The sequence below is a fragment of the Leptodactylus fuscus genome, chromosome 1, assembly GCF_031893055.1.
Source record: "Leptodactylus fuscus isolate aLepFus1 chromosome 1, aLepFus1.hap2, whole genome shotgun sequence".
Classification (NCBI taxonomy): domain Eukaryota; kingdom Metazoa; phylum Chordata; class Amphibia; order Anura; family Leptodactylidae; genus Leptodactylus; species Leptodactylus fuscus.
In genome coordinates this window covers 91726242-91751711 of record NC_134265.1, presented here as the reverse complement: position 1 = coordinate 91751711, position 25470 = coordinate 91726242, and the positions used below count along the sequence as shown (strand labels likewise).

The 25470-nt window shown below is 41.2% G+C and overlaps 1 protein-coding gene across 1 annotated transcript in view; it reads right to left on the bottom strand.

The window, feature by feature from the left end:
- Window positions 1-25470, bottom strand: part of SH2B3 (SH2B adaptor protein 3) — a 135952-nt gene that overhangs the window by 20921 nt on the left and 89561 nt on the right. The window contains exons 3-4 of the mRNA XM_075273517.1: window positions 13727-13828; window positions 1329-1417 (exon numbers count right to left, since the gene is read on the bottom strand). Of these exons, the coding sequence (XP_075129618.1) occupies window positions 1329-1417; window positions 13727-13828 (191 nt within the window). The remainder of the gene's footprint in view (window positions 1-1328; window positions 1418-13726; window positions 13829-25470) is intronic.

Below are 25470 nucleotides of genomic sequence, written 5' to 3'. Positions count from 1 at the left end.
ATTGGTCTAATTTATCTGCCATCACAAAGATACCAATCCATTTTATCCGGCATTAAAAACAGATCCATTCATTTGTAATGATCTGTCCATTCCCGCTTCTAAATGGAGTGGTGGTCAGGCAGACCATGGGTAGCTCAGTGGCCAGACACCCTTTGATCTACAAGTTATCCCCAATATACAGTATGAAGGGCTACAAATCTAGGTAGCCACATTCTCAAATGGAATGTGTATATCTAATACAAGAATTAAGGAGGTTTACCAGAAGGAGTTTAAGGCTAAGGCCCAATGGGCCATATCTGCAGCACTAAATCGCTGCGGGAAGATCCGCTGTGTGAACGCATTGTGGTTCTTTTCACAGCGCTTTTAGGAGAAAGTTCACAGAGTTTTCCTCTGCGGACTTTCTCTTAACATTACATCTACGGGAAAGCTGCCGGCGTTTCCGTAGATATAATTAACATGCTGTGATTTGCAAAGCCGCAATGACTTCGCAAATCACAGCATGTCCATGCTGCGATCTTTTCCGCAAAGTGGGGATGGGATTCGCATGAATCCCATCCACTTTGCCTGCATTGTACAACACCGCGATTTTTCCCGCAGCTTCTCCGCTGCGGGCAAATTGCGGCGTTTCTGGTCCGTGGGGCCCCGGCCTAAAGGGGTTCTTCCATCTCAGAGTTTTTTCCTACCTACCTTCAAGCCAGCGGTGTTCTCCCGAGATGAACATTGTACTTGTACATTACATAGTTATATCTCAATTTACATACAGAGATAACAGTGACATTGATCAAACACTGTTCTAGCACTTATCAAGGCTCAGCAGTTGAGAGCAGTTTGCAGAGAAGAGAATATAAATGGCCGGAAACAGGGACTGAGTCTTACCCTGACAAAAGAGGTGGTCTGTAACCTAGGCTATGAGCTGTAAACACTAAGGGTCCATTCACATGGTGAGGAATTTGGTGTGAAATTTCTGTGCTGAAAAATAAGCCTCCCATTGACTTCAATGGGTTCCTTTTTCTGCTAGCATTGAACTCAATGGAAGGCTTTTTTTTTCAGTGCTGAAATTCCACACCAAATTCCTCACCATTTTCCTCCGTGCGAATGGACCCTAAGGACACATACACAGCAGTATGTTGTATAAGCTACAAGTTTAATGTGATCCTGGAGATGGGATACCCCTTTAAAGCAGAACATAAAAACTTCATCATTCTAATAATATCATTAAGGTCCCATTCTTTTGCTGCATCGCTTGCAGGCAAGTCTGAAAGGTTTGTTTTGTGTTTAGACAAAACTGGAAAAAAATCTCCCACCATAAAACAAAGTGGATTGCCTACCCGCAATTCATGCACTCTTTGATTTCTGATGTCCAGGAATTTAGCTGCTGGTCATCTACAACTTCAAAAATAACTTCAGTTGTATTAACCTAAAAGAAAAAAAATAGGAAAACAGGAAAAAGATAAAATCACAAAACATTCTTAAATCTAGATAAAACCCACAAAGGCTCCCTTTGAAATGTGCTTATCCACATCTAAAGGGCTATCTATATCAGTGTGTGAGAACAAATTCTGTCATGTAGTGACTGCTTACTCTCCTAAGGGCTGTTAGTACACATGTTGGAAGGCTATTTCAAAAGACGTTTGCTATTTTTGGTCAGCCAGAACAGATGTTTTCACTCATGAACCCATATAGTATTGTCCATTGTATCTTGTCTCTATTTACAATGCAATCAATATGTGTTATCTATAGATGCACAAATACCTCCTTTGTAAGTAGAAACTGAAGTCATATCAGAGCTAACCTCTTTTCAAACAAGCCATTTAACAAAGAATTTCATTAGGCTAGGCATGTCAAGTATCATGAAGAGGGCATGCTGGGTGTTTCATAACTGCTAGAGATTCACAGGTTAGAAATAGTGGTGTAGCTATAGGGGTCAGGGTGATCCCGTAGCTACATTGACAGGTCAACCCATACAGAAACCCATACACTCATTCATGTACCCTGGTATTTACATACGTTTATGGCTGGGAATTGTTAGGAGTAATTCTTCACTAACTTACTTGGCCATGCCGCCAGAGGTCAAGAAGCATCTCTGTCCTCCATGTGGAGGTGGAGGATGAGGATGAGCAGGGCCCTCTTATCTTCTTGTTTTCTCCATGTGTGCTGTCCCTTATGTTAGAGACATCAAGCGGTCCCCATAATAGAGTATGTTGCAGAGCTCCAAATTAAATAACTAATTAACAGGCCTGGATGGACTGCAGTCATCCTTTTAGGCCTGGAGAACTGATTAAGACACAGATGGTGGTGTATCAAATGAGTTCTGATTTATTGTTACAGAGAGGTAGTATTTATACAGACAAAAGCAGGTTCCAATGACATGATTGGTTATAACATAAGGTTTGGCACATGACTATTGGCTAAAGGCCTAATGTAATTTGCATCTCATTATAACTTTCCAAACTAGGATGGACTTTGTCCTTAAACACAGAAAGTTTCAAAATACTTATGTGTGAACTAACATCTCACACTATGTCTATATGTATATATCATGGCAAGATAGAGAAGATTACATGCTGTTGCCAATCAATTCCAACCTTGAAGATAACGAATAGACTACATAAACTCTAAGTATATACACTCTACACACTCTAAGTGTATACATCGAGTAAAAGAGATAAGAGATATAAAAATAGTCAGCTGCATTTTCAAAAGATGAGACCTTTGAGATAGACAAAAATAAGGATTCATCCACACAGCATTCCTTAACCACCCAAAAGGGCCTCTTGAACTTTAAACAGACATACGTATACAATTTATATGAAAAAGGTTACAAGATGGCTCACAAAATACAAAGATGGAGGACTTAACTCTAACACTCACTACTCAGTTATAATACAGAAGCACAGATGTGAGTTTGTACAGGAAAGAAGTTGATTCTGTTTTCTTTCTGTTCCTAATCCATAGAGATTGGATAGACCAAAGGAGCTGCCATGTTTAATGATGCTGCATTAGGTGCTCATACCCTGCTTGGCTGCAGCTGTGCATAATGGCCATCGAATCCATGGGGAGCGACGCTGAGATCTCCCATAATGTATACCATTTACTGCTGCAATATACACTCAGTGTTACTCATCTTATACATGGTATAATACAAGCACCGGCAGAACATACTGCTCTACATCAGGAAAAGTTCCCATGGTCCACCATTCAGGGGTATTACTGTGCTATACTGTATATATAGGAGATACACATAAGTTATCAGCTGCCACATGCCAGAGCCCTCATCATGGGAATACTCACATTGTTTAGGGTCAAACCAGATGTGGCAGCTGGAAAACAAATGGGCATGTATACCCACAAAACCATGCAGGCATTATCAGTCCACAGTCATTAAACAAAACATTTTTTGCGATATAATAGAGGTCATTGATGACTGACTTCAGCCTTCAGCTACATTTGACTGCATCATGACTATATCTGGCCTTGCCCTAATAAAGTCCTGTCTTATACCATGTGAGTCTCACACTGACTGTTTTACTGTTCATCAGGACAACACGGATGGGCGTAACGGAAAATTGGGGGTTTAGGGTGCGGTAAAAAGAAGAGATGATCCAAGTTGAACTCTATCACTAGGGTACATAGACCTTTAGCTATACCCCTGGTTACATACCACTGTAATACATGAGAGATACATAAGTAAAAGTAGCCTATATGATGAAGGCGAGTTGTCTCAGAAAAGCAGCATCTCAGAAATAAATATGGAAATATAGATCTAAATGACATTACTATTGAAAATAATGTATGGTTTCCTAGCCTGAATATCAAAGTTTTGCATAGCTGCATCCCATACTCTTATAGTCCACAAGTGGTCAGGCACAGACTAGACACAAGAGACCATGTAATGTGACTTGAAGCCAAATGGTTTTCCTGTTTGAAAACACTAACTAAGCAAGACCACAACAGGGAACACTTGTGGCCTAAAGGATTCTTATCTTTTTCAGGGATGGGGAGAGAACCGCATATTTTTTTTATTTTGAAGAAATGCAGAATTTGACATGACAACCTCCATCTGACATTGCTACACAATCCATCATTTCATCAACTGCTGAACAGAAGGTGTGGCGTATGTGGTGACATGTAAACGCCTATAGAACAATGTGGGGAAATGTTCCTGGAGGTTAGGAGGATCATCCTGGAACAAGTGGGCAATACTGAGGGTACAGAAGGCATATGTATGTATTTCATGTAGGCAGCTCATCCTCGTCCTATTAAAGGGGTATTCCTATGAACATAAAAATACTGAAATTTTCAGACAAATAAAAGTTAAACATTTTTGCCATTGCATGTAATTAAAAACTTGCAGATTTTTGAAGATTTTCTCTAACCATCTTGGTGGTTTTTGTCTTTTACCGGTTGCCTATGAATACAACCATGAATGCAGGAACTTTCTATGGTCTGAGACTTGTCAGAAACCCAGTCATGTTTTCCTTATTGTGGACAGATAATCAGGCACTACATGTATGAGAAGATAACATGGCCACCATAACTGAAGCCATAGAAAATTCCTGCATTATTAGTCATATCCACTGGCAATCAGTCAAGAGAAAAGATTGTCACTACTAGAATGATTAGAGAATCTTTAAAACTCTGCAATTATTTTTATTTGCAAAAAATGTTTTTATACAAATTTGAATATGGTTATGTTTATGGGAAAACCCCTATAGATTAAGGCCCCAAGTATTGGGGCAGCAGTAAAAACGCATCACATTTTTTTCCACAGCACTTTTTACAGAATGTCCACAGAGTTTTCCTCTGTGGACTTTCTGTCTCTATTATACCTGATACAGAATGTACCAGTGTTTCCGGAGGTATAATTGACATGCTGCAATTTACAGAAACGCAGCATTTTTTTGAAATTACAGCTTTCCTGGTGCAGATATTTTTCTGCAATATGTGGATGGGATTTGCCAATTTGGCTATTTGGGGCCCCAGGCCTTAAATGCGCAAGCCAGTCTTTCAGACATGTGGAACTAATAGCACTGTCTCTATTTCTGGAGATGACACCAAGCTATGTAGTACAGTCCTATTTTTATTTGTGCCTCCACACAATATAATGCTCCTACAGCAGGAGTGTCAAACTTGCGGCCCTCGGGACAATAGTTTGCGGCCCCCAGCGGACACCGGGTGTTTAACACCTTCCTGACATCCGCCGTAATAGTACGGCGCATGCCGGGTGTGTAACTATAGCGACCGCTTGGGAGCCGGGCGGCCGCCATGTGTCTGCTGCTTTAACCCCTCCGGCGCCACGGTCAAAGGCACCATTTTCCCAGAGGCGCATGGGTGCCACCATTTTGCCGGTGATCACTGGCATCTGGAGCAAGCTCCAGGGCTGACGTCACATTGTCATGAAAGCCGGGAGCCTTGTTAAAGGCTCCCGGCCGGTCTGCAATCTCTTTCTTTTGCAGGCTGGTCTATGCAGCCTGCAAAAGAAATGATGATTTTTTTTGTAATGTATTGCATTAGTGATCAGACTCCCTGGGGTTCAGCACCCCTAGGGGGTCTAATAAATGCAAAAAAATAAATAAAATTTTTTCAAAAGTATTAAAAATTCATATCACCCCCCTTTCCCTAGAATGCATATAAAAGTAGTTAAATACTGTGAAACACAAACACATTAGGTCTCCCTGTGTCCGAAAAAGCCCGCTCTACAAATCTATAAAAATATTTTTCCTGTTCGGTAAACGCCGTAGTGGGGAAAAAAGTCAAAACAGCCAAACCGCCATTTTTATACTATTTTGCCTCTGATAAAAATTTGAATAAAAAATGATCAAAGCAATTTCCCAAAATGGTAGAATTAAAATGTACACCCGGCCCCGCAAAAAAAGACACCCTGTACATCGCCGTACATGGAAGTATAAAAAAGTTACGGGTGTCAGAATATGACTTTTAGAGAAAAAAAAAAAAATTGTGAAAAACCTGATGCGGCCCAGCCGCACCCAGACTCTACCTCCAGCGGCCCCCGGGTAAATTGAGTTTGAGACCCCTGTCCTACAGTCACCCTAACATTATATACTAAACAACTGGAAAGGGTACAGGGAAAGGGAAATCACAGCCCACTCACTCAATTCAGATGAAAATGTCCCATAGACTTCATAAGGTGCAGTGTCCACAATCGCGGATGCCCGGCTCCAGAAACTCCAACGGTGTGAGTGATTATACGAACACAAGCGGTATCCAGCACCAACGCGTTGTTTTTTCTTAAAACTTAGCCTTTATTTTCAATGTTTAAAAACCATACATCATGGAGAAGTTTAAATTCTTACGATCACATCAGGAGATGATAACTGACGCGTTTCGAGGACATACAGTTAGGGCCAGAAATATTTGGACAGTGACACAATTTTCGCGAGTTGGGCTCTGCATGCCACATTGGTTTTGAAATGAAACCTCTACAACAGAATTCAAGTGCAGATTGTAATGTTTAATTTGAAGGGTTGAACAAAAATATCTGATAGAAAATGTAGGAATTGTACACATTTCTTTACAAACACTCCACATTTTAGGAGCTCAAAAGTAATTGGACAAATAAACATAACCCAAACAAAATATTTTTTTTTTCAATATTTAGTTGCGAATCCTTTGGAGGCAATCACTGCCTTAAGTCTGGAACCCATGGACATCACCAAACGCTGGGTTTCCTCCTTCTTAATGCTTTGCCAGGCCTTTACAGCCGCAGCCTTCAGGTCTTGCTTGTTTGTGGGTCTTTCCGCCTTAAGTCTGGATTTGAGCAAGTGAAATGCATGCTCAATTGGGTTAAGATCTGGTGATTGACTTGGCCATTGCAGAATGTTCCACTTTTTTGCACTCATGAACTCCTGGGTAGCTTTGGCTGTATGCTTGGGGTCATTGTCCATCTGTACTATGAAGCGCCGTCCGATCAACTTGGCAGCATTTGGCTGAATCTGGGCTGAAAGTATATCCCGGTATACTTCAGAATTCATCCGGCTACTCTTGTCTGCTGTTATGTCATCAATAAACACAAGTGACCCAGTGCCATTGAAAGCCATGCATGCCCATGCCATCACGTTGCCTCCACCATGTTTTACAGAGGATGTGGTGTGCCTTGGATCATGTGCCGTTCCCTTTCTTCTCCAAACTTTTTTCTTCCCATCATTCTGGTACAGGTTGATCTTTGTCTCATCTGTCCATAGAATACTTTTCCAGAACTGAGCTGGCTTCTTGAGGTGTTTTTCAGCAAATTTAACTCTGGCCTGTCTATTTTTGGAATTGATGAATGGTTTGCATCTAGATGTGAACCCTTTGTATTTACTTTCATGGAGTCTTCTCTTTACTGTTGACTTAGAGACAGATACACCTACTTCACTGAGAGTGTTCTGGACTTCAGTTGATGTTGTGAACGGGTTCTTCTTGACCAAAGAAAGTATGCGGCGATCATCCACCACTGTTGTCATCCGTGGACACCCAGGCCTTTTTGAGTTCCCAAGCTCACCAGTCAATTCCTTTTTTCTTAGAATGTACCCGACTGTTGATTTTGCTACTCCAAGCATGTCTGCTATCTCTCTGATGGATTTTTTCTTTTTTTTTCAGCCTCAGGATGTTCTGCTTCACCTCAATTGAGAGTTCCTTTGACTGCATGTTGTCTGGTCACAGCAACAGCTTCCAAATGCAAAACCACACACCTGGAATCAACCCCAGACCTTTTAACTACTTCATTGATTACAGGTTTACGAGGGAAATGCCTTCAGAGTTAATTGCAGCCCTTAGAGTCCATTGTCCAATTACTTTTGGTCCCTTGAAAAAGAGGACGCTATGCATTACAGAGCTATGATTCCTAAACCCTTTCTCCGATTTGGATGTGGAAACTCTCATATTGCAGCTGGGAGTGTGCACTTTCAGCCCATATTATATATATAATTGTATTTCTGAACATGTTTTAGTAAACAGCTAAAATAACAAAACTTGTGTCACTGTCCAAATATTTCTGGCCCTAACTGTATGATCCTCTTAGTCGTAGCCTGATATGGTATAGCATATGCCCCTAATATAAAGGCCTCAGGCTCTCCGAATGAATTCGGAACACCTGAGGTCGAACATTTGCAGGTGACCTAAGCAATCCCCTACATTTAAAACAAAGATCGTATCAAATACAAAATCGTATGGTAATAAAAACAAAAAAATTATTACAAATTAAAAACATTCTTTCACCTGTGTAAATAACTCCAAGAATTAAACATTATTGTGTGTACAGTTCGTTCAATACTCAAGAAGTTAAACATACTGATTGCAGAGAGGTCTTACGTGTAAGAAGATATGAAAAGGTTAACCCCTTCCCGACATGCGCCGTAATAGTACGGCGCGTGTCGGGTCTGTAACTATGGCGACCGCCCGGGAGCCGGGTGGCCGTCATAGCCGCCGGGTGTCTACTGCTTTAAGCAGTAGACAACCGGCTCTGATGCCTCCGATCAGTCCCCGGACCGATCGGAGGCATTAACCCCTCCGGCGCTGCTGTCATTTTGGCAGGGATCGCCGGCTCCTGGAGCATGCTCCAGGGCCGACCCCCCGTTGCCATGACAGCCGGGAGCCTTGTTAAAGGCTCCCAGCCGGTCTGCAAATTCTCTCTTTTGCAGGCTGGTGTATACAGCCTGCAAAAGAGATGATGATTTTTTGCAATGCATTGCAATGCATTAGCATTGTAATGCATTGCATTAGTGATCAGACCCCCTGGGGTTCAACACCCCTAGGGGGTCTAATAAATGCAAAAAAAAAAAAAAAGTTAAAAAAAATATTAAAAAATATAAAAAGAATTAAAAGTTCAAATCACCCCCCTTTCCCTAGAACACATATAAAAGTAGTTAAAAACTGTGAAACATATACATGTTAGGTATCCCCGCGTCCGAAATCGCCCGCTCTACAAATCTATAAAAATATTTTTCCTGTTCGGTAAACGCCGTAGCAGGAAAAATAGTCAAAAGTGCCAAACCGCCGTTTTTTCACTGTTTTAATTCTGATAAAAATTTGAATAAAAAGTGATCAAAGCAATAACATTTCCCGAAAATGGTAGAACTAAAAAGTACACCCGGCCCCGCAAAAAAAGACGCCCTATACATCCCCGTACACGCACGTATAAAAAAGTTACGACCGTCGGAATATGGCGACTTTTAGAAAAAAAAAATTTTAACACCGTTTTGGAATTTTTTTTAGGGGTCAAAATGTAAATAAAACCATATAAATTTGGTATCCCTGGAACCGTACCGAAACACAGAATATAGGGGACATGTCATTTTGGCTGCACAGTGAACGCCGTAAAACCAAAGCCCGTAAGAAAGTCGCAGAAATGCATTTTTTCTTCAAATCCACCCCATTCTGAATTTTTTTCCTGCTTCCCAGTACATTATATAGAATAATTAATGGTGGCATCATGAAGAAAAAATTGTCCCGCAAAAATTAAGACCTCATATGACTCTGGGAGTGGAGAAATAAAAAAGTTATGGGGTTTAAAAGGAGGGGAGTCAAAAACGAAAAACGAAAATCAAAAAATGCCATCGGCGGGAAGGGGTTAAACACCTTACTTATGTGACAGACGCAAGTCCACAAATATAAGTTTAATACTAGCACCAAACTTATCCACACTAGTTTCACTCAAATAGCACTTGTAGGGAAAAACACTTGATATTCAATAATGCATCATATGCTAAAATACCTGGGAATCCGATGATATGAAATAAGCGGAACACGCTTATTTCATATCATCGGATTCCCAGGTATTTTAGCATATGATGCATTATTGGATATCAAGTGTTTTTCCCTACAAGTGCTATTGGCTTTGGAGTGAAACTAGTGTGGATAAGTTTGGTGCTAGTATTAAACTTATATTTGTGGACTTGCGTCTGTCACATAAGTAAGGTGTTTAACCTTTTCATGTCTTCTTGCACGTAAGACCTCTCTGCAATCAGTATGTTTAACTTCTTGAGTATTGAACGAACTGTACACACAATAATGTTTAAAGGGGTTGGCCACTTTCAGACCAATATTGACAAACAAATGTACAATAGAAAGATATACAATTTTCCAATATACTTTCTGTATCAATTCCTCACGGTTTTCTAGATTTTGGCTTGCTGTCATTCATTCTGTTACTTCTAGAGGATAAAACTCTGACTATGGTCATGTGATATATGGTCCATGGTCATGTGATTTATGGTCCATGGTCATGTGATTTATGGTCCATGGTCATGTGATGAGCACACAGGTGCCGCTCGTTATAGCCACAGCACAATAATCAGACATCTGCCTGGCAATCAGTTGTGCACCTGTGTGCTCATCACATGACCATGGACCATAAATCACATGACCATGGTCAGAGTTTTATCCACTAGAAGTAACAGAATGAATGACAGCAAGCGGAGATCTAGAAAACCGTGAGGAATTGAAACAGAAAGTATATTGGAAAATTGTATATCTTTTTATTGTACATTTGTTTGTCTATATTGGTCTGAAAGTGGACAACCCCTTTAATTCTTGGAGTTATTTACACAGGTGAAAGAATGGTTTTAATTTGTAATTTTTTTATTTTTACTAATATTATATGACTACACGTCACGTCAAGTCACAATCTCACTCCTCGATGACAGATCGTTCTACACAAGCACTGCACAGGGGGCACAAACTTCTATCACAGTTACCACTGACTATTAGACAGGCTTCTGGCATAAAGTTATAAGGAATTCCCTGACTATATACTTATGATCTTAGATTATTTAGGAAGGAAAGTACTGTCTCGGTTCTGAGGCATTGTGGGATTGATAGCAAACCTCAGAGAAATCTAAAAACTAAGATGAGAACTGATCAGAGCTGACAAGAGGCAGTAGCTGCATCAAATCAAATATCTGACTTTCTCACTAAGGAGCTCACTAAAACTCTTAGGGCTAGTTCACACGGGGCAAGAGGGGGCGGATTTTGGTGCGGAATCCACCTCAAAATCCGCCCCCTCACAACAGAGGTCTATGCAGACCGCTAACAATCTTTTTACAGCGAGCGGTTTGTTCCCGCTCACGGAAAAAAGAAGCGTGCTGCCCTTTCTTGAGGCAGCGCTTCCGCATCAAGACAATAGCTTCGGACTAGGCTCATTCATTTGGACCTATTCCGGAGCGGGGAGCCTTGACTGTCGGAAGACGCGACAGTTGCGGCTAGCTGTGGTAGGAGCATTTTGGTCCTGATTCTGATTCTTCCCACGACAAAATCAGGACCAAAATACGCGGTCATTAGCCCCGTGTGAACAAGCCCTTATTCACTTTTCTAGGATTGCAAAACTATGTTTCCTCTAAGTTTCTGTTGTGGTAAAAACTGAAGGGTTTCTTCAACATGTGAATTCAGCCTTGAAGAGGTTATCCAGGATTTGGACAAATCACAGAGGAGGCTTAAAGGTACAGGTAGTGCTGCTCAGCAGTTCAGCATGTCAAAACAAACAAAGAAAAATAAAGACCTACGCCTGTCTGGCGGCTTACTAAACTAGTTCTTCCCTCACTAACCAGGGGGTCATCCTACCGCTGACCTCCTAACAAAACAGGGTTTACAAGTAAATAAGGGGTACACATACCCGACACTTTAACAGCGTCCTCTTTAGTAGAGCTTTCCCAGACTGGTTGACCGTGTCAGTGTTTCAGTGTCTCTCCTCTCTCTCTCACCCTAATCAGCCCACCTGTGCTACTTACAGAGCTCTGCTGGTCGGTTCCCAAGTGTGGAGTGGATGGCCCTACAAGACTGGCCCGAACTTTTACTCCAGTCCGGGACCTACAAGCTAAACGCCTGTGCATACTGCAACAGTCTTGGGGAAGAATAGTGGTTCTCCCACCCCAATTCACTATATATATATATATATATATATATATATATATATATATATATATATATATATATATATATATATATATATTAGTAACTAGCACTGAATAGTGCTGTACATATACTTAATTCTAAATAGCTCTCAGTTTCACATATGCTTTTAGTGCTGCCTGAAATAACATTCATCAGCGGATGCTTTTAATATTTTATTAGTAGTTGTATTACAATACATACACAGGCGTGCAGTAATATACACGATATCAGCTTCTAAGCACGTGTTAAATAAAGGGGTGGATGTAGGAGAATAAAAGGAACGAAAATACACACATTAGGTTGTTCAGATTATTTTTTTTATCCCCACATCAGAAGTGCATTTTTCAGACATGGTCCAAACCCTCTTGACTTCCACTTATTATATTATTACATCCTGCCATGGCTGGACCCAAACTCCATCTGTATAGTGTTTTTATGCTCTGGGGTTTTTGAGCTCCAGGATGCTTGCAGCTGAGCTATGGGACTGTTCACAGTATTCATCTAGTTTCCTGCTGGGGAGGCAGACAGCTCTGTGGATAATGCGCTCCCACCCTTACCCCCTCCTGCCCCCTCGCCAGTTCTTCCATTATTGTTCCTGTCTTGCTTTAACCCCTCTAGTTCACCACCCTTACACTTCCAGCCCTTCATCGTGCTCCTACTTCTACTTGATACTACTCATATCCTACTTAACCAAGCTAATTTAACTGTTTGATAGTTATGCAAGCCTGGCTTTACTGTGTCATACAAGCAAGTCTTTGCGGACTCCTAGATTTTAGTAGCTGGTGCTTAGACCTAGGTAATGTATATGGCCGGGGGTGAAGTGAACCATAGGCTTTAGATGTTGTTGTTCTTTTGGCCAACATCGGCTCATTCATATAGAATAATCAAATAAAACGTTAGCACTGTTTCTAGTACTATTGTTATTGAGCATTCATAATGTCATTATCTATTATTTTATGCTACAAAAATATAATTATTGGTGTCATTGCACATTCAGGCCGGTCAGCGTTTATGTTAGGGACCAGTGGTGGCATCCACAGCTGCATACAGGTGATCTGGCAGGTGCCTTCATGCCCCAGGTACACTGAACTGTTCATCTGTTTATGGATTAAAAAAATTATTTTATTGAGCCTTTTGGTCTAACCAGGCACAAATGTGTCTATGGTCAGCGCACATTAGGACCTATGAAGCAGCAGTACTGAGTTACATCCACAGATGAATACAGGTGCACGTGCAGGATCTTCCATGCTCTAGGTGCACTAAATAGCTCAGTTACATATGGATTAAACATTGATTTTCTCACCAACAATATTGCACTTTGACCTAAAATAAGATAACTTTACTATATCACTAATAGTCCCTACAACAGCATATAGTATGGTTTACCTGTGATTTTGGTGGGGGCAGACTCCACATAAATGACTAGATTACAAAGTCTACTAAATCTTTTCCAACAAACTAAACACCAATTTGCTCAGCTCTTCCTGCTTTATACCATGGCGCCTGGAGTATTCTAGAGGAAAATGATATTTCTATTCTGCATACAACTGCTCCACATATTGTCTGCACAATATTTAATGGTTGAGGCCCACAATGTTTATCTGTAAGGCTAAGGCCCCACGTTGCGGAAACACAGCTTTTTTTTGTTGCAGATTTTGCTCCGGTTTTTTGAGCCAAAGTAAGGAGTGGATTTAACAGAAGGGAAACATCTAAGATCTTCCATTCCTTTCTAATCCATTCCAGACTTTGGCTCGAAAAACCGCAGCAAAATCTGTAACAAAAGAAGCTGCATTTCCGCAACGTGGGGCCTTAGCCTTAAGCTTCTAGCAATAGTACGTACCTTTAGCACAAATGTGTTTACATTGTCTGGCATCTCCAGGCGGGTGCATTTTCTGATTTCATGGATTGCAGAACATGGAATCCGTAACTTTGGTCTGGAGCACTGAAGGGGAGACACAGATTTCCTTTTTTAATAAATAATTCATAACAAACAGGAAAATAATATCAAATCAACATTAACATAACAAAAAGATTAAAATAGCAATAAAATGTTTATTCTGTTGGAAGTGTACCTACATGATACCATACACAACCCAACTGAGGAAGAGAGCTGTAAAATTGGATTGTACTAGCTCTAATGATTTATAAACATGTAACCTTCACTTTAGTGGTTTTTGTCTTTCTTCTAGATTTCCAATTCTCTTTAAAACCAGTTTTCAGAAAAAAAAAAAAAAAAAAAAAAAGGCACAAAAATTGTGCCATTTTTCAAAAAAAACCCCCACACTTTCATATCGGACATCCAGTTGCATTTTAACAAAGTGACCTTGGGTCAATAGGACTTAAGGTCCATTCACAAGGAGTAAACATGCGCTCGTTTTGGCAAAATACACGTGTAAAGAAGACATGTGTAAAAATAAGACTCCCATTGACTTCAATGACATTTTACACGTGTATTTTGATGTGTTTTTTTTACACGTCTAAAAAAATGTCATTGAAGTCAATGGGAGGGAGCCTTCACACGGAGTTTATGCTCGCTCATTCTGAACGTAAAAATCGTTCAGAGTGAGCGGTGTAAAAAACAGATCCCATTGACTTCAATGGGTGCCAGCATACTCGCTCTACCCATTGAAAACAATAGGAGGCTTTTTTACTTAACGCTTTCAATGTAATACACACTAAAACGCTATCCATTGATTTCAATATGTAGCGCGCGTATGCCGGCACCCATTGAAGTCAATGGGATCTGTTTTTTACGCTGCTCACTCTGAACGATTTTTACGTTCAGAATGAGCGAGTGTAAACTTCGTGTGAAGGCTCCCAGAGTCTTATTTTTACACATGTATTTTGCCAAAATGAGTGCGCGTTTACAGTGAATGGATCCTTAGTAAAACAGGCCCAGGATGTTAGTCCTATCTACAATTATAATCTCTGGATGAAATGATCAGAACATAGCTTTTCCTTTTAGGCAGTGGTCCCCCTCCCCTGGTACAGTGCTTTCCTCCTCTTTTCCTCAGTTCATGGCTGGTTGTTCATGGTTGGCTTTTTAATCCTATTGTCCACTTTATATTTGTATAGTACATTGTTTTATATTGTTTGTTACAATTCATCTTACAATATGTGCACTTTTTATTACTGGCTTTATATGACAGTAATTGTCATTATGTGTGCTATATTAGCTCTGTTATTCTGTTCACTGTTTTGTTTTGACTACTCCGTGTACTTGCGATTCCATTCAATAAATGCTTTTTTGAAAACTAAAACACTGGGGCTGAATTATTAAGGCTTCCTTCCCACAGCTATACTTTTGATCCACAACTGCAGATCCACAATCCTACTAATATTATAAATGTGAAAGTTTGTGTGTTTGGATGTTTGTTCCTCAATCACGCTAAAACACCTGGACGGATTTGCTTGCAATTTTCCACAAACATAGTTTTCCCTCAGGATTGAGTCACAGGCTTCCTAGCAGGAGACTCACAAAAGCAGGACTCCTAGCCCCAGCTATAGACTCACACACTGCCTGGCATTTCCTGCCTCAACCTGCCTGCACACTCCTTATTGTCACCTCAGGAGTAGCCCTCACTCTACTCACTCACATATACATATAGCTTTCCACTATACATACACAATACAACACATCACATTGTAATTACATGTATCTCCTATCACTGCTATATACAGTACCTGATACATATATACTCCTGTACACAGGCTGTATATACTATATAATTACATGTATTACCTATCACTGCTATATACAGTACCTGATACATATATACCCCTGTACACAGACTGTATATACTATATAATTACATGTATCTCCTATCACTGCTATATACAGTACCTGATACATATATACTCCTGTACACAGGCTGTATATACTATATAATTACATGTATCTCCTATCACTGCTATATACAGTGCCTGATACATATATACTCCTGTACACAGGCTGAATATACTATATATTACATGTATTACCTATCACTGCTATATACAGTGCCTGATACATATATACTCCTGTACACAGGCTGTATATACTATATAATTACATGTGTCTCCTATCACTGCTATATACAGTACCTGATACATATATACTCCTGTACACAGGCTGTATAACACATCACATTGTCTGTATCACAACATACACAATATAACACATCAAATCACATTTGCTAGCCCACTAAACTTTTTAAAGCACTTTTACAGTTTCACACGTCTGTGTCCGCCCAATACTCAACTCACCGCAGACGAAGTCGCGGGTAAAAGCTAGTAGTGGATAAAAGGATGGTCACACATTAATTTTTATGGGTCCATACACAACCATAGTTTTTGCAGCTGTGTATCAAGGTCATAGTGAAGAGATGCAAAATATGGAGCCGGTCCTATACCTGTCTGGATTTGCGGCTCTGTCCATTCGATTCAAGGTATGGGTCAGTGAAAAGCATGGATTACATACAGATACCAATCTGTGTGTCATCTGTGCCATTTATACTGACCTGTACACTGCACAAGGTCATGTGCAGGAGGCCTAAGACTATCACGTCATGCTCAGGTCTTATTACATCTTCAAGATGGCAAGAGATGTCCCAGAATATTTAAAGGGCTTCGCCTCTTAATAGATATGGCACTTGGGAGGTCACATGCAGCAGAATGGAAATTTATGCCAGCCAGGGCAGGTGTAGAATTCGGCTACAACTCACAAAGGTGTTCTTGCATAATTTATAGTAAACCTGTCAGACCGATGTGTCCGCTCCATATCCCCCTTGATTCCCAACCATTTATGGGGTACAAATGGCAAAATGTCGCAATTTTTGTGTAAAACCCCAGTATACAAGGCATGATAAATCAGCCCCATTGTAAACCACCTTAAAATCAAGAACAAACAGTGTGAACGCTGTGAAATTCTGCTGCAAGCTGTTTCCACAAAAATAACCTGCAACAGAGTAGTTTTTGCTGCGGCAGCTCACTTGGAGGCTTCTCTTTGTGTCTACTGCAGTTTTCAACCTTGTAGTGCAAAGGTAGAAATGAGTGATTCTAAACCCACAGTTTAGTTGCAGCTTGTGGATGAGATCTGTTTAAAGTCAGGGCCACATGGCAACTTTGGCCACAACTCCTGTCTGCCCTGTGACTGGTTTACTCATGTCAATGAATGGAATTGCATTTTGGCATCAAGAGTGATGCGAATTTTAGTCACAAAAAGGCAAACATTTTTTAGCTGTAGTTCACTATGTGTGGCCCCAGACTAATGTCGGAGCCCCAAGGACCAGAAACGTCGTGATTCACCCGTGGCGGAGACGGCTCAGGAAAAATCGCGGTGTTATACAATAACGCAAAGTGGATGGGATTCATGCAAATCCCATGCCCACTTTGCATTAAAATACGCAGCGCGTACACACTGTGATTTCCAAAACTGGCACGATTTATAATGGTAACAGAAAGTCCGCGGAGGAAACCTCCATGAATTTTCTGTTCAAAGCACTGCGAAAAGAACCGCAATGCATTCCTGCTGCGGTTGTTCCTGCAGCGTTTTAGAGCAGCGTTTCCGCCCCGTGGGGCCTTAGCCTAAAGAGGATTTCCCATGAATATAACCATATTTAAATTTGTAGACAAGTATAAGTAAAATATGGAATTATTAAAAATGTTTTTGCTTGCTCTCAATTAAAAAGCAAAACATCTACCATTAAATTGCACTTACAATCTTATGGCTTTTTTACCCTTTTGATTCAATGTCTGATGCACACAGACCTTCGCCATGGATCCCTATGCTTTGTAGTTTTTATGTAGCTCCATCAACCTTGTCCATATACACTCACCGGCCACTTTATTAGGTACACCTGTCCAACTGCTCGTTAACACTTAATTTCTAATCAGCCAATCACATGGTGGCAACTCAGTGCATTTAGGCATGTAGACATGGTCAAGACAATCTCCTGCAGTTCAAACCGAGCATCAGTATGGGGAAGAAAGGTGATTTGAGTGCCTTTGAACGTGGCATGGTTGTTGGTGCCAGAAGGGCTGGTCTGAGTATTTCAGAAACTGCTGATCTACTGGGATTTTCACGCACAACCATCTCTAGGGTTTACAGAGAATGGTCCGAAAAAGAAAAAACATCCAGTGAGCGGCAGTTCTGTGGGCGGAAATGCGTTGTTGATGCCAGAGGTCAGAGGAGAATGGCCAGACTGGTTCGAGCTGATAGAAAGGCAACAGTGACTCAAATAGCCACCCGTTACAACCAAGGTAGCCAGAAGAGCATCTCTGAACGCACAGTACGTCGAACTTTGAGGCAGATGGGCTACAGCAGCAGAAGACCACACCGGGTGCCACTCCTTTCAGCTAAGAACAGGAAACTGAGGCTACAATTTGCACAAGCTCATCGAAATTGGACAATTGAAGATTGGAAAAACGTTGCCTGGTCTGATGAGTCTCGATTTCTGCTGCGACATTCGGATGGTAGGGTCAGAATTTGGCGTCAACAACATGAAAGCATGGATCCATCCTGCCTTGTATCAACGGTTCAGGCTGGTGGTGGTGGTGTCATGGTGTGGGGAATATTTTCTTGGCACTCTTTGGGCCCCTTGGTACCAATTGAGCATCGTTGCAACGCCAAAGCCTACCTGAGTATTGTTGCTGACCATGTCCATCCCTCTATGACCACAATGTACCCAACATCTGATGGCTACTTTCAGCAGGATAATGCGCCATGTCATAAAGCTGGAATCATCTCAGACTGGTTTCTTGAACATGACAATGAGTTCACTGTACTCCAATGGCCTCCACAGTCACCAGATCTCAATCCAATAGAGCATCTTTGGGATGTGGTGGAACGGGAGATTCGCATCATGGATGTGCAGCCGACAAATCTGCAGCAACTGTGTGATGCCATCATGTCAATATGGACCAAAATCTCTGAGGAATGCTTCCAGCACCTTGTTGAATCTATGCCACGAAGAATTGAGGCAGTTCTGAAGGCAAAAGGGGGTCCAACCCGTTACTAGCATGGTGTACCTAATAAAGTGGCCGGTGAGTGTATGTTTATAACAGAAACATAATAAGGGTAACTTAAAGAGGATCTGTCACAAGGTCTGAAAAGTGCATGACATACATCATCGGTTGGTTCTGTCACTGTACTGGAGTATAAGGGTCTTTTCTCTTCTGGTCAGTAGGGGTTCCAATGGTAAGACCCCACTGAACAGAGACTTATTACTTCTTCAGTAAATAACTGATAAAGAGATAACGTTGCAAACTTGGCACAACTCCTTGATAAAACCTAATCACCTTATCTCAACTTAAAGAGGACTTTTCACCTCCTCCAACAAGTCCAGTTGATAGCTACTGCTCCACTGATTCCACTGGAATTTTTTTTCTAGCCACTACCATTCCTGAGTAATCAATGCTGTTCGTTTTAGTGCCTGATATTTGGGCAGTCAGGCAGAAGCAGGCAATGGGTGTGATTTTGAGCTCTTACACTGGCTACCTCCGATTGGAGCTCTGAATCACACCCCCTGCCAGACACCGCCCTTCTGACATTTCAGATCTTAGCACATCAGGCACCAAAAGTAACTGCACTTGTTTCCCAGGAACGGTGGAGGGTAGAGAAAAGGTTCCAGCTGCGCTGGAATCAATGGAGAGGAGCCTATTTACAGATGCTAAGAACTAAATGGTTCCTGAGTTTTCATGAAAATTTGAAATATGTACAGGGTCTTGCTGGGGAGTCTGTTCTATGACTGTATAAGCTTTGATAGGTGGTGTCTTATCAGTTTTTCTGCTCTTAATATCCCCATTATGACTGCCGCACATTTCATATTTGTCTCTGAGGCTGTTGGCTTGTACAATAAAGAGTAGTCTGCCTCCTCTCCTATCCATTTTAACTAGTTGATTTAAATGTAATTCTCCCAGTAGTAACTGTACAATAGCAAACACATAGCTGAGTAAAGCCCAAGTGAGAATAACATAGGAGATCCAGGAACACTGAACTGCAAATACAGGGCAAATATATGCAGGCATGATGTAGCTAAAACAACTCCTGACATAGCGAATAATATCCTATCTGTAATCACATATGCATCCAGAAGTGGATACAAGTTCATGGAATACTTTTGTCACATTGTAAGCTGTGATATGAACAGAATGTACAGTCCAGTGCACATAAAAAGCAGTTTGCAGACAAGTGGGGGGGGGGGGGGGGGCTGTGAGGACAACCTCTTTCTTCTCTACTCACTGTGTGAAGACAGAACAGTATCTCCTCCATCCACTTACTGTAAAGCCATCTTTTTAATGTATGAATGGACAAGTCTTCCCTAGTAACAGGGTGTGAACTGCAAATTAACTAGAAGGGAAGCACCAATTGGCAGAAACTTAAGGAGGGGCCCCACAGGCCGAAAACGCTACAATTTGCCTGCAGCAGAAATGCTGTAGGAAAAATTGTGGCGTTTACAGTACAGGCAAAGTGGATGAGATTCAAGTGAATCCTATGCCCACTTTGCGTTAAAAACTGCCAAGCGGACACGCCATGATTTCCAAACCGGCGCGGTTTTGGAAATCAAAGCATGTCAGTTATGTCTAAGGAAACGCCGGTGGTTTCCCCATAGGTATGTTATATATTATTGTTATTATCTGTGGAGGAAAACTCTGCAAACTTTCTGTTTAAAGTTCTGCGGGAAGAACTGGAATGCGCTGATACCGCAGTTTTTCCCGCAGCGCTTTTTTGCTGCGGGATGTACCATGGAGCCTTAGACTTAGAGAGGTTTTTCAGGCAGAAAGCAGCAACATTTTGGTCCAGAATCACATGCTCTATGAAATGAGACTAATCTGTCTTAAAAGTTAGTGAACTAGTGACCAAGTACCTTTAGGCCACGTTCACATGGGGCAAGAGGGGGCTGATTTTGGTGCAGAATCCACGTCATAATGTTGGTCTACGTAGACCGCTAGCGTTCTTGTTGCCGCTAGGAGAAAAAGAAGCAAGCTGCCCTTTCTTCAGGCGGATTCCGCGGCTGAATGAGCTGCGGTGTCCGCCTTGCGACAGTACCCTCCGGACTAGGCCCATTCATTTGGGCCTAATCCAGAGCAGAAAGCCGTGACAGGATGAAATGCACTGCACCAGCATACCATCGCGGCAGCCGCGACGGAATATGACACGTGGAATCCCCGTGTGAACTAGCCCTTAGTCATTTTGTTTACGCAAGACTATTTGATTCTTGGCAAGAAGATTACCTGCACAGCTATTTACTATACCTGATGTCTATCATACATGAAGGAGGTGGGGAGGGGGGGGGGGGGCACAAAATGAATACAAAAATAGAAAAAAAAACAGAGAATCAAAGAAGGCAATAGAAAATACTCAACAGAGTGGAATGAGTAGGGAAAACCTTTTTATGTAAAAGGTGTGGAAATGAAACATTATTACTGTTGGTAATGAGAACAGGTATAATACATTGATGGGGTTAACCATGTACATTCCAAGGTATATGATCATGCACAACCTACTCTGTCTGTATACTTTGGTTTTACGCTGCAGGGGAAGAATAGGCAGAAGCTTCTCTTACAAAGCACATTTTTGTCCTTATTAGGAAGTATAAGCCCTTTTGATTAATATGACAAGAGTTGGATGAGAGAGACTCAATACAGGCTTGGATATTGTCTTTATTAAGCAGACAGTATAGTGACTTTTCACTAAATATATTTTCATGGTAATAAAAAAAAAAGGAATCTTTCTAAAAACAATGTGCAGGAGGAATGGATTACATTTTCCAGGCCACTTTACCACACACACCCAATTAAACTCCATCTAAATGAAAAAAAAAAAAAAAAGTCTACACAGCTGTAGTTCACCTACAGAGATAGGGATGAATGCAGCCACAAATGGGCAAAGTAGGTATGGATGACCCTAGTAATAAGCAGTCTATACTGTACAAAACACTGGTAGTGTGCAACGTGTATAGTAGTACCGGTGTATACCCAAGACCATGCTTCATATGGATGATGGGCCATGAAAACTGCATGTTCTTTTTTTTTTTCGGTCAATCATCTTCATAAGGGTTAGTTCACATCTGCGTTTGGTAATCTGTTCGGGGAGTCCGCATGGAGACTGCCCCGAACGGAATACCAAACGCACTGGCAAGCGGTGTGCAATGAAAGTACACGGATCCCATAAACTATAATGGGGTCCCTGTACTTTCCGAACAGTGTCTGCAGGGAACATGCGGACAGAAAAGTAGATTGTGATCTACTTTCATGTCCACATGATTTGTGCGGGCAGCATGCAAAGCACTGGGACCTAGCAGAAAAAAAATTAGAAGCAGATTACATAGGACTGTATGGTGAGGCATTTTTTGGAGAAGGATTTTGAGGCGGATTCCAAAAAACTCTGTGTGAGCTCAGCCTAAGAGTGGAGTGAGTAGTGTACAGACTTATAGAAAGTCTATAGATAAGGGATTACAATTGTTTAATACAACAAACATGTCAGGAGATCTGACAGATCCTCCCCATTGTAGTTCTTTTTACCATATTACTAAGACCACAGAAAAAAGCATTTGATTTCGAGCTCCATTATTGTGTGGACCTTGCTTCAGGCCATTCTCTGTGTGAGCTTGGTAAAACCCATTATAACTAGCGTCCGGCACAGATGCACATATTAAACCTTCCTCATCCTTTCCACAGGAAACTTCTGCTGTCTCCAGAAAATTCTGGCCTACACAACCTGTATGTGTTTTTCACATAAACCAGTGCTTCATTCCAAAATGTGTGCTGAACTAAAAGCAGAATTCTGATTCTTAAACCAGCAACAGTCCCTATGGGTGTTTTAACACTTTCATAGCTGGAAAGCTCTGCCGCTTATTGCTGGCATGCCATGGCTTATCTAGATGGACCTCCTCTTAGATTAAAAATGTCTCTAACAACCCCTAAGCTAATGTTTCCAATTAACAGAATGAAACGGATATGTTCCGCTAATACTCCCACTGTGGGAATTGCCTGACTCCTTACAGGAAAACACTGATGAAAAATTATGTCTCTATGCTTTAACCCATTAGTGCTCAAAAACAAAGTTGATAGTGATTATCTTTTGCCTGTATGCTTAATCCACTACAGTATACTTTATGTGTGGAAGCTTCTTTACTCTAGACTCCTGCTTTACAGTATAGCTGTTCCCCAAGTGATTTACCTTCGCATCACCCCTGTATACCTCATTTACTACTCTTTATGGATGTCCGGAACTATAAAACTTTTTATTGAATAGGCTTTCCTCTTACAACCCCTATCCCACTTTCAACCCAAACCCCTTTCCTTGATAAACATAGTACTCTCATGTCAAATATAGTGTTTAGTGTCCATGTATGGCAAAGAGATTAAACCTACCTAATCCAATCGGCAACACAATCCACAGTTCATGTGATACATTGTATAGCTGCCATATCACACACCACCCAGCTACCTCCAATGGGGATCAATTATAAAGTTACAGCCCAGTCTACATCTAATTAACTCCTTCAGGCCCAAAGAGTTTCTCCACAAGTTATCAAACTGACTAATATCCCTACATTTTAAAGAAATTATTTTTTCCATGCCTAGAAACCACCTGACTTTATCTAGAAATTCTTTGTGAGTGTTCAGGCCTTGTATAGAGTCTGGCTACAGCTTACATCTTACCATGTGCACAGAATGGCAAGTCATTGACGCCACTTATGATACACAGGATGAGAGAATATCGACAGCATAGATCCTGTTAACAGTGGTAACCACAAAATTCCATACGGAGCAAATCAGCTAATTTGGCACAAGAGGAAATCCCTGCACGCCTATAGCACAGAGAAATGTAAGTGTTCTATATTAACAATGTACCAAGCACCCTCCCGCATCACATGGGGCAACAGCTTTACTCCCATTTATTTCCCCACCTCAAAGCCCTTCAAGAAATACAAGCAGGGTAACCATGAAGTATCCCAAGGGGATAATGTCCTGGAGGTTTTACACCCACCATCACAATTTGTGAATCAGGAAGAGGGTAGGGGCATTTTAAGGAGCTGTCTGCAATTTGTGGGCCTCTAAGGCTTCATATAATCTAGCAGTTCCCACACCGTACTAAAGGTGCTGCCTCTTGGATCTCCCACCCTTTCACCCCCAGCCTCTTATATGCTACAATTCTTCAGCTAAGAAATACACCTATGCATTAAAGACTGCCAAGCGACCTTCCTTTTTTCCTCTCTGGAGCAGCTACAATCTAATACATGTATACTGTCCTCTCCATAGCAATTCTCTGAACATGAATTTCATTTTATGAAAGAACCAAAGGGGAATTCATACAGGTGAGTTATGTAGCAAATACAGCAACTGAGGCATCTAAATCATTGTAATGAGATTTTCCCTGCCCAAATCAGAAATGCAAAGTCTAGACCAGGCTCATCACTGGTTCTAAGAGTGACAGGAAGGGAACTATAGGTATCTGCCAAAAATAGTGGACTTCAGACATGGGCCATGACTGAAGTCCACTATGATGGGGTTCTGCCATTGATTCAATGGCTGATATGAAAAGCATAGGAGACCGAGAGCAGCCCTGCTGTGTGCTCCTGCCCAACGCAAACAGATCTGGTGGTATCCAACAAGAAAATAACCGTATTACCCGCACTATCCACCAGTAGATTCAGGTACAATCTACGAACTTTACTGGCAGTGCAGTGTTCTGGCATAAAACTGGATTGGACTGCATCTATGATGGGGAAAATTGCTGTAGATAGCCTAAGCCAAGATCTTTACCTGAGAGCTCCGGTATTTCTGAGCTCTTATCTCCTGCTCTACCACTTATCAATTGGTTTAATTGAATTTGGCTGATAAAGGCTGAGATAGGGAGTCGGTACCTCTGTATGTATTACAAACTGACTCAAATCCAGCTCTGCTACATCAGCCTCTACATCAGCTTCATACTGTGGTAATGCATTTACAACCAATCCTTCTTTACTGACTGCAAACATAGAAGATAGCAGAGCAAGTGAAACCCTGCCCACCAATGTGCCGAGAAAACCAGGAAGTGAAGAGAGCACACAGCATTTTATACCTCTTTAAGCTATGGTAAGGGTGGACATATATGAATGTCTGACCACTATACTTTTGGATACTTTCACACGAAAACATATATGGTACCAACAGTATGTTTACAAGCTTGGTAATTTATATAGAATTCTATAGACCATATTGTAACTGTATGCATTGATCTAATATACAGGGAGTGCAGAGTATTATACAGTGGGATTTATGCAAAATCTAACAGAAAAAAAACATTACAGGTTTATTCCAGCATTGCTTCTATAGGTGACCATCTTTGTAATACGGTGCCAATTCCACTGTACTCCAAAGACACAGTCACTACTGAAATGGGTAGGCAGCTTTAAATCGAAACATTGCATGTTTAAATGATTTGTGGTGCGGCAAAGTGCGGCAAAAAAATAACAAGAAGGAATAAATGGTCAGGTGACATATTTCGCAGGTACAGACACAACCGTTCCCAAAATGTGCAAACATCAAATCACATATACAGTACTTATAGCTCTCAGACTTATTAATAGACTCCTGGACTGGATCTTACAATGATTA